At 44.7% G+C, this 11104-nt stretch overlaps 1 protein-coding gene across 1 annotated transcript; it reads left to right on the forward strand.

Moving 5' to 3' along the window:
• Nucleotides 1-5544: 5544 nt before the first annotated feature.
• Nucleotides 5545-6195, forward strand: LOC122679340 (60S ribosomal protein L12). Its single transcript, XM_043879961.1, has one exon. It carries the CDS (start codon nucleotides 5635-5637, stop codon nucleotides 6130-6132), a length of 498 nt encoding a protein of 165 aa, XP_043735896.1. The 5' UTR covers nucleotides 5545-5634; the 3' UTR covers nucleotides 6133-6195.
• The last annotated feature ends 4909 nt before the right edge of the window (nucleotides 6196-11104 follow it).

The following is an 11104-nucleotide window of genomic DNA, read 5'->3' on the forward strand; positions in this document are numbered from 1 at the left end:
TGCAAAGAAGATGGCATTTAGGAACATGCTGAGGGGTGGGATATTATTATTGCAAGATTTCACTTGTTGGTGATTGGTTTGAATCATTAAGGATTAGTTCTCAACTTCATCTCTGCAATCCCAGCATTTGTTGCTTTCACACCTCATTTTTTTCCCTTTCCTTTCAAGGTGAATTCGACGTGGCTAAAGATGATTTTTCTATAGGTTGGGCATCAATCTTAGGTTAATTATATCTATATTCTTACTTGCAATGTTTTCCCAGTCAGTTCCAGCCAGCCAGCAGATGCACTGATGGTCATCTTTCCAAAAAAAAAGTGACATCTTTTCTAAGAAATTTGAGAATTAAATCTCCATATCAGCATGGAAGGTATATCGCATAAATGTAAATAACAAAAGCCACCAAATTTTTAAAGGTGGATAAAATCAGAGTCATTGAGCAAATTTGCCCAAAACCAAGTCAAATCACAAGATACCTGGTTGGCACCCAGCAGTTCTAGGCAGCATAGCTAGGCGGGTACTCACTGCTGTCAGGATGCTACAGCTCAAACGCTGTTCTCATCAATTTGTTTCATTAGGAAAATTTGTCTTCACTTTGCCTAGGTCTCCTCATCTATAAAATTCCACAATCACAGTGAAACCCTGACCTAAAAACATAGGATTGTTGTGGAAATTAAACTAGGACAATGCCTGCTACACACAGTAAGAGTCCAATTCTTGGTAGATGTTGTTACATAACAAATTTTCCCCAGGGAATTCTGCAAACAGTTTTTCAGTGCCCTTCCTCGTACTTTGCTGAGCATACAAGCAATCCCTGAAACAAGGCTATTTACACTTTATTCAGACTTAAAAGTATTTGGTAAGTTCCACAGCCTGTGTGTTCCAATACTTGCAGTCAGCGCCCACAGATTATCTTGCAGACTCCTTCTTGCACTGGATGTCTTTGGTACCCAAATCCGCCTCCTCCATCCTTCTCTTCCAAAGTCTGCCTCCAGGACCAACTCTGTCTTTCAACAGATGCGTGTTCAGTCTCCCACAGTGACTGCAGCCTCATCCCTTTTGCAGTCTTTTGCTTCATATATGAGGCTATGTAGTTAAGAATGTAGACAGCTAGCATTTTAACATCTTTCTGGTGAATTAGCTCATCTTTGGATTATTTAGGGCTATCTTCCAAGCTGTTTCCCTTTAGTCTTTTAAAAATCTCTGTTTCATTTTCAGCCCATTCATTAATAACAAAACAATTCTATCAGGTTGGTTACTATCCCAGGCTCTGTTTGAATGGTACACACCATGAAGGCCTGATGCTATGTATTTTTAAATGTGCCATATATTCCTAGTTGGTGACATTGGCAAAGTATTGTGTTTTTATGGTAATATCAAAATTGGCTTCTAACAGTTTAACAAGAATTGCCTTTTCATTCATGCTTTCAACATTAAGCACATTCCATGCACTAGGCCTCCGCTAGAGAAACACATAAAGACCCCTTCTGGCCCACAGCTTGGTTATAACCAAGTAAAGGAGAAGTCAAGTCTTTTTCTTTTCTAGGGTTACATCACTATTCATTCTGAATATGATCATGGTGGACAGTACTTGTGTATGTGTAGTTTTTCTCTGATTTTGGAACTTTTATGATAACCATGATCCAGGTGAATAAAAACAGAGCTGGTTCTAATGCTGGGCTATAGGAACGTCTCTACAAAGGTATTGATAGCGCTAGGATGTGGGTTACATAGGAGCCCCTGGCAAAAGTCACAGGGCCCAGTCAAGGCACAGGAGAGCCTGGTGTCTTCTTCCAGATTCTCACAAGCCGAAAGCTGATGGAATCAGAGCCGTATTCTTCTCGTGGAGCCCTCATCACACATTTACAGTTCTGTGGACATGATGGATTATTCAGACACATGAAGCTTAGAAATGTAGTTTCAGATGACTTACCCTCTTCACTAAGCTGGTAAAACACAACCTGAAGAAAGTCTTGTTGACAACTAGATTATAACCACTTGCTTTTCGTGGGTCTCTCCACACATCCATTTCTCACTTCATGACTCACCTTTGTTTTCCTCTTTTCTCACCCTCTAGCAGACTGGCCCGTATTGAAAAAAAGACACTGAAATGAAGAAATAATAAAATCTTTCACAAGACCAGCCCTGGAAGGAAAAGGACTCTGGTTCCTGAGTGAACTGGAGCCAAGCATGGGGGTCAACATGTCTTCCTTTTTTTAATCTTTATTTTATATTGGACTACAGTTGATTTACAATGTCATGTTAGTGTTGGGTGTACAGTACTGTGATTCAGTTATACATTTACGTATCTAGACTTTTTTCAAATTCTTTTCCCATATAGGTCATCACAGAGTATTGAGTTGAGTTTCCAGTGCTACATATTAGGTCCTTGCAGGTTATCTATTTTATATGTTGTAGTTGTTCAGTCACTAAGTCATGTCTGACTCTTTGTGACCCCATGGACTGCAGCAAGCCAAGCTTCCCTGTCCTTCACTGTCTCCCAGAGTTTGCTCAAACTCATGTCCATTGAGTTGGTGATGCCATCCAACCATCTCATCCTCTGTTGCCCGCTTCTCCTCCTGCCTTCAATCTTTCCCAGAATCAGGGTCTTTTCCAATGAGTTGGCTCTTTGCATCAGGTGGCCGAAATATTGGAGATTCAGCATCAGCCTTTCCAGTGAATATTTCACATGTAGTCATGTGTATATGATGCCTTTCTTACCACATCCCACAACCTTTGAATTCTCTCCTTCCCAGGACTGCTGCTGCTGCTGCTGCTAAGTCACTTCAGTCATGTCCAACTCTGTGCGACCCCATAGACGGCAGCCCACCAGGCTCCCCCGTCCCTGGGATTCTCCAGGCAAGAACACTGGAGTGGGTTGCCATGTCCTTCTCCAAAGCATGAAAGTGAAAAGTGAAAGTGAGTCGCTCAGTCATGTCTGACTCTTAGTGACCCCATGGACTGCAGCCTACCAGGCTCCTCCGTCCATGGGGTTTTCCAGGCAAGAGTACTGGAGGGGGTTGCCATTGCGTCTCCGTTCCCAGGACTACTTGAGCTCAAATGGGTGTGCCCTGTTCCATACACAGTTGCAGAAAGAAAACCTGGAAATTTTTGTGCAGGAGCAGTTCAGACACTGTGTATAAGAAGTAGCAGATGGACTCAGGCAGAGGAAATGAAGACATTTCAAAATGTTCTGTTGTCATTCCAACCAAATCTACTGACATCAACATGCATTTTTCACTCTGTTGAAAGGTATCACAACACATTATGGCTGTGATGTGAGTTTATGACCTTTTCTTGCTCAAGGTTGTGGCAGCTACAGTGGTGGTGATGGTGTTTGTCCCAAAGTGATGTCACCCTCCCCCTTAGGACCTGCAGTGTTACATTTCTTCAAGGGTCATTCATTCCCATAGAAAGCTCCTTCAGACATGTACAAAATACGATGATAGAACAAACACAAACATAATAAAGCCCAACATTTACAAAATGTTTTGTATAATGCTCATGTGTATCAACTCCTGCCAGTGGAGCACTGGAATCTATTTTGCAGATGGAAAGTCTGAATTTCAACAAGGCTGAGTGACTGACTTAGGCTGGAGTAAGAACCAGGATTCCACAGATTCATTCTTCCCACTGGGTTACTACAAACCAGCCCCAACGGCAGGATACAATTTTAACACCTTAGAGTAAAAACAAGGAATCAATGGTGAATGGTATTGTTTCCTTAATTTCTCTTTCTGTTTTCTCATTGTTAGTATATAGGAATGCAAGGGATTTCTGTGTGTTAATTTTATATCCTGCAACTTTACTATATTCATTGATTAGTTCTAGTAATTTTCTGGTAGAGTCTTTAGGGTTTTCTATGTAGAGGATCATGTCATCTGCAAACAGTGAGAGTTTCACTTCTTCTTTTCCTATTTGCACTACAAAGGAAACTATAAGTAAGGTGAAAAGACAGCCGTCAGATTGGGAGAAAATAATAGCAAATGAAGAAACAGACAAAGGATTAATCTCAAAAATATACAAGCAACTCTTGAAGCTCAATTCCAGAAAAATAAATGACCCAATCAAAAAATGGGCCAAAGAACTAAACAGACATTTCTCCAAAGAAGACATACAGATGGCTAACAAACACATGAAAAGATGCTCAACATCACTCATTATCAGAGAAATGCAAATCAAAACCACAATGAGGTACCATTACACGCCAGTCAGGATGGCTGCTCTCCAAAAGTCTACAAGCAATAAATGCTGGAGAGGGTGTGGAGAAAAGGGAACCCTCTTACACTGTTGGTGGGAATGCAAACTAGTACAGCCGCTATGGAAAACAGTGTGGAGATTCCTTAAAAAACTGGAAATGGAACTGCCATATGACCCAGCAATCCCACTTTTGGGCATACACACTGAGGAAACCAGATCTGAAACAGACACGTGCACCCCAATGTTCATCGCAGCACTGTTTATAATAGCCAGGACATGGAAGCAACCTAGATGCCCATCAGCAGATGAATGGATAAGGAAGCTGTGGTACATATACACCATGGAATATTACTCAGCTGTCAAAAAGAATTCATTTGAATCAGTCCTAATGAGATGGATGAAACTGGAGCCCATTATACAGAGTGAAGTAAGCCAGAAAGATAAAGAACATTACAGCATACTAACACATATATATGGAATTTAGAAAGATGGTAATGATAACCCTATATGCAAAACAGAAAAAGAGACACAGAAATACAGAACAGACTTTTGAACTCTGTGGGAGAATGTGAGGGTGGGATGTTTCAAAAGAACAGCATGTATACTATCTATGGTGAAACAGATCACCAGCCCAGGTGGGATGCATGAGACAAGTGCTCGGGCCTGGTGCACTGGGAAGACCCAGAGGAGTCGGGTGAAGAGGGAGGTGGGAGGGGGGATCGGGATGGGGAATAAGTGTAAATCTATGGCTGATTCATATCAATGTATGACAAAACCCACTGAAATGTTGTGAAGTAATTAGCCTCCAACTAATAAAAAAGTTAAAAAAAAAAAAAAAAAAAACAAGGAATCAGGTTAAGAGTTGGGAACCTACTCTAAACAGAAGTTTAAAAAAAGGAGGCATTCCTGGTGAAAATATCCCCCTCCTCAAAATTATGAGGTTAAAAATTATTCTAAACATAGTATATAGTAGGAAGTTTCCTTATAGCAAGTGATTCTTTCTAAAAGAAACTGGTTTTAAAATGCCCTTGGATTATTTTCATGACTATATTGCGTGTGCATGCTCAGTCATGTCCAACTCTTTTGCGACCCTATAGACTATAGCCCGCCAGGCTCCTCTGTCCCTAGGATTCTCCAGGCAAGAAGACTGCAATCGGTTGCCATGCCCTCTTCCAGGGGATCTTCCTGACCCAGGGACCAAACCCACGTCTCCTGTGGCTATTGCATTGCAGGCAGATTCTTTACCACCAAGCTACCAGGGAAGCCCGAAATTAATTGGTAAGTTTAAAAATTTTTACTAAACTGGTAGCTTTTGGAGCAGGGGAATGACCATTAAAATACAATGTTTGCTTTCGGCTTTCGGCTAGGAGGAGGCGAAGGTGCAACTTTCTTCGGTCGTCCCGAATCCGGGTTCATCCGACACCAGCCGCCTCCACCATGCCGCCTAAGTTTGACCCCAACGAGATCAAAGTCGTGTACCTGAGGTGCACCGGTGGGGAAGTCGGTGCCACGTCTGCCCTGGCCCCCAAGATCGGCCCGTTGGGCCTGTCTCCAAAAAAGGTCGGTGATGACATAGCCAAGGCAACTGGTGATTGGAAGGGTCTGAGGATTACAGTGAAACTGACCATTCAGAACAGACAAGCCCAGATTGAGGTGGTACCTTCTGCTTCTGCCCTGATCATCAAAGCCCTCAAGGAACCACCAAGGGACAGAAAGAAGCAGAAAAACATTAAGCACAGTGGAAACATCACTTTTGATGAGATCGTCAACATTGCCCGGCAGATGCGGCACCGGTCTCTAGCTAGAGAACTTTCTGGAACCATTAAAGAGATCCTGGGGACTGCCCAGTCTGTGGGCTGCAATGTTGATGGCCGCCACCCTCATGACATCATAGATGATATCAACAGTGGTGCAGTGGAGTGCCCAGCTAGTTAAGAACTGCAAAGGAAAAAGAAAAATAAAGGATCATTTGACAACCAAAAAAAAAAAAAAAATACAATGTTTGAGCCATTAGGCACTGGTGCCTTCTGTTTTCCCAGCCTGTGATCCTAACCTCAACTGGAACTCAAGTCTGGAGGAGGAAAGCAAATGACCATAATGTTGTCCTGACATATGTTGTTTGACTTTGACTTTGCATAAATTAGTAGCCTAGTGACACTTATGGAGAAGATTCCTGGGCAAGTGTTTCTGGAGAATTACAATATCCTTTTTACCCGGGAGTTTCATGTTAAGATAAGGTCTTGGCTGTTTCTCTACCGTATAAGGCTTCAGATCATATATCCCACCCTGAAGTCAAATACGGTCTGGCTGTATTAGATTCGTTCTCTCAGAATGAGCTCTAGTGCTGTTCTCGTGTGGGAAATGCTGTCACAAGTATTACTAAGAATCCCCACCCATCAGTGCGTGCTCTGATTTTTTCATTAAGCGTCCCGATACGCAAAAATAGAAGATAAAAAAAAAAACTATTTATCATCAGAAAAACCAGTGTCAGAAAAACTGCTGTTCAATTTCTAAAAGATGGAAAATAGTCTTCAATGTTTTGACAGAGAACAAAATTCACAAACAAATGGAGAATTCGTGAATAACAACAAAATTTGGAGAAATGTTACAACCCAAAAATGTTCACCAGCTGCTTAGAATTCAAAATTCTGGTGCCTCTTGTGGATCCTTCAGTTCCCCAGCACAAGGACGACAATAGCAACTGGAGGCCTAGAGAGTCTGTTAGGGACGGTAGACCCCAAATACATCACGCTGAAACCTAAAGACATTTAGGGTTTATTCATGAAAAGGTCCCAGCAGGAGCTCCTGGTCAGTGGTCAGCTCACTTCCACGTGGAGACTCTGGATCCAGGCTTCATCTGTACATGGTCCCACCATCCCCTAGAGCCTGGAGCCTCCTTCCTACGTTCAGAAGATCTGAGGAGAATCAGAACCAGGGGACTCAAACCCACTCAGCACCCTCAGCTTTGGTGGACCCACGCCCAGGCCTCTGACATCTCATGGAGAAGTGGTCGCCTGACGAAACCCAGCAGCAAAAAGGACAAGTAATTGCAGTCCTTGGCTGGACAACCACGTCTTAGGGACCACTGATTACCACAAAGGGGGAGAACAGATTCTAGTGGCCAAAAGTCATCTCTGCCAAAGGTAGAAAAAGATCAACATGATTTAATATTAATATCCATTAAATCTAAAGAAAAGGGGTTCTAGATCATCAATATGGCAGAGATTGCTAACTATCCCCCAGATCAATTCTTCCATATTGCTATTGTAGTAGGACCCCTGAATTTTAACCACATCCATGAAGATCCCCGGAGAAGGGAATGGCTACCCACTTCAGTATTCTGGTCTGGAGAATTCCATGGACTGTATAGTCTATGGGGTTGCAAAGAGTCAGACACAACTGAGTGACTTTCACTTTCACATGGCCTTCCAAAGACCCATGTTCTAGACTCCCTCTCGACTAGCTGGGAACCTGTCACTAAGTTCTGGCCAAGGGGAGGAGAGGGGAAGCGGGTTTACTATTTCTGAGTTGTGATCCTACAAGGAAGAGGGTCACACTCTCTCCTTCCCACGAGCATCCCTTCTCAACTCTTAATGGCATCAATTGAGCATCGTGGTTAACCCTCTGGGACCGGGTTGATGGGGGAAAACCCTTATATCAGGGAGTAAGAAGGTCCCAGGGACATAGATGAGACAACAGGCAAGCCTACGTATGCCGACAGTTAAATGAGAGAGAAATCCACTTCTATCTTGTTTAAATCACTGTTTTTTGTAAATCTCCATTACAGATGCCAAACCTATAACGAATACATATGGCAAACAATATGGAATTCTGTTCATCCCCAGCTCAACATTTAAAATGCCATAAAAAGGGAATGAAGGAAAGGAATGTGGCCAAAGATAGAAGATATAAATGTATTGATTCCAATCGCACAACATGATATTAATTCATTAAGCATGTGGCTAGTGAAGGTGAGACAACAGTAATAAAAATAGGTTCCTGCTCAGGGGTTAAGTTCATTCTCACAAAGTTTACGTAAGATGCTCCTTAGTTTATGTAGAAAACTGACTGGAATTGTCCTGGAAGGTCTCTCTGTGCCCTGCTAGGGTTGAAGGATGCTGACCTGGTCAGGCCAATACAGGCTTCCAATCACCCCATGGGAGTCTCCTCTCGTCACAAACAGACACACCTGGGCACCCAACTCTAGGTCAAATATTGACCGAAACTCAGTGTGAACCACACCCAAAGGCAAACCCCTGACCATGAGAGGAGCATGACTCGGCTTTGGAGGGGGTTTGGAAGGGACAGCAAGCACTGCTGCCTTCAGGGCTGGGGAGTTCCCAGTGCCGAGGATGGCCGAGGACGGTAGGAGGAGGGGCCGATGCAGGCTAAGCTCAGAGATGGGGCCAGAGGATGGAGAGCAAAGGCCTTTGATAAGGGCATTTACCAGGCATGTGTGCGTGCATGTGTGTGTGTGTGTGTGTGTGTGTGTGTGCGCGCGCGTGTGTGCATGTGTGTGCTTGTGCATGCATGTGTGTGTGTGTGCATATGTGTACATGACTGTGCATGCATGTGCTTTCTTACATGAGCTCTTGGAGGGGAAACCACAGCACAACCACCTCATGACTCGTGCCCTGGTCCAGCCTCTAGTGGTGTGGCCTCCTGTGGTCCTAGGAGAGCCACCGTTCCATGCATGTTTCAGCTCTTCTGGAGTTTTCTTTGACAGGATGTCACTGAGGTTTGCAGAGGATGCAGTTGGAACTCACCGTCCCTGAAGGATCATGACCCTGGCAGCGAGCAACACATGGGTCTGCAATCCACGTCTCCAGCTTAATGGCCTCACCAGCACCTCCTCACTCACTGCCCTTCCCCAGGGGGACTGAGGTGACCACACGCCTATTTACTGTCCATATAAATCACCCACTGAATTGTTTCCTATGTGATAAGCTAAGCAAACTGACCCAGTCACTTTGAAAAACAGGCATCTATTTCTGTGTCTTAATTTACCAAATACAGTGTATTTTTATAGTAGGGTCATGGTTGGGCTCTGGAGTCAGAAGCGGATTAAAATCCTAATTCAACAATCATAATACAACAGGAGCCAACATGTATGTGCCCATCACTTGATACATGGATTAACTCACTGAGTTCTTGAAACAATCCCATGTGGTGGGTTCTACTCAGATCTGCCATTCAGATGGGACTCAAACCCGAGCCATCTGCTCTCTGGGGCCATTTGTCCTCCTACCGGCTACGTCACTTCCACTCTGCCTGTAAGCTCTGAACTCTCAGCTCCCTGGGTGAAATGAGGACAAAAATAGCATCAACCCTTATAATATGACTGAAAGCGTTTAACGAGATGATCCTTATAAATGTTCTGAAAATGACTCTCGGCACACAGGAAGTGGCCAGTAAGTGTCAGCTAAAAATATACTAGTTTATGTCAAGCAACCCAGGCAATTATTCCTGGACTTCAGGTGACTGTCGGACGATCACTGAAGCCATTCAGGCCTCCACGTGAGACACGCATGCTCTCAGAGCTGTGTCCAATCAGGCACGTGGGGTACGGCTGACAAGACAGCAAGACTGATGCTGTCAAGGGATCACTGTGGATTTGAGGTGTGATAACAGTGCAATAATCATGCAAGAAAGCGTCCTTTTCTTGAGACACACGCTGGAGGCTGTGACACTGAACCTTCTCTAGCTGGGGGATGAACTCGTGTTTATGGTACAGTCTTTACTTGAATTTTTTCAAAATAAGCCATTAAAAGAATTAAAAAGAGCCCCAGGGAAAGTGTGGTAAAGCTGGTCTTTCAAACCCTCTCCTGGAGAATGCCATGTTTGGGGGTTCCTGCAGAGGACCTTGTGGGGGCAGGCAGAGGGGGCAGGGTTCTCTGCCCACCGGTACCAGCACCCCACCACCACCCTACCCACCCCCATGACTGCTTCTTTCCAAGGGAAGGAGGGGTGGAACTGCACAACTGACCACTCTCTCATCACAAGCCCTCCCACCTGTCAAGGCCCTCATGAATCAAATGCTATCACCTTCAGTTCTGCTGTTACCAATCAGTTCTGAGTCACTTTCCTTCATTTCCTGGAGATTGAGCTCCTGGCTCACCGTCACTCTGAGCGTCACCATCTGCCTAGATTCTCGTCAACTTTAACACAAGCATGAATGCCACTGCCCACCTCGTCCTGCCCCGAGCCCCTCCTCCAGGGACCGTGTCTCTCACCGCCCCTCAGCTGCTCCCCGCCCAGAGTCAAAGGTACCATGAGCTGCTCTCCTGACTAACACTATCTGAGTGCCAGCTGCTGCCACCCGCTCCAAGGTGCCCTGCACCACTGCTCTGCCCTCCCCTTTGAGCAACACCCCCACTTAGCAATCCGGTCAACACACTCCCTTGTCCTCCTTCCTGGTCACTGGGTGTCTCTTCTACTCTGTTAGTCCTCACTGTGGAAGCCCCCGAAGAATGCCCCCTCTCTACACCAATAACCTCCAGATGGACCTCAACCCGAAGACCTCTCTCCTGCACTCCAGGCTCATCTCAAGGACCCGTGTGATATCCTCCCCAGGGACACCCAACTCATGGCTACATCCACGTGACCAGATCAAGATGCTGGTGCCCCCCCTGCCCCAAACCAGCTCCACCCACAGCCTCCTATAGTGGGCAAGGTAGCTAGATGAGAGAGAGGGGACGAAGTTTCATGAGGACTCATTAGGGAAAGTCAGCCTTAGAAAGGGCTGTTTGCTGCCACCAACAGCATGAATTCCTACGAAGACTGTCTGTGCTAAACCTAAAAGCAAGACATGTATGCTGAGAATAGCATATTTTTAATGTTCTCAAAGTATTGTGCTATTTTCCTGGTTTAACCAAGAGGGCTGACATGCAAAAAGGAGAAATAGACC

Source organism: Cervus elaphus, chromosome 21, assembly GCF_910594005.1.
Source record: "Cervus elaphus chromosome 21, mCerEla1.1, whole genome shotgun sequence".
Classification (NCBI taxonomy): Eukaryota; Metazoa; Chordata; class Mammalia; order Artiodactyla; family Cervidae; genus Cervus; species Cervus elaphus.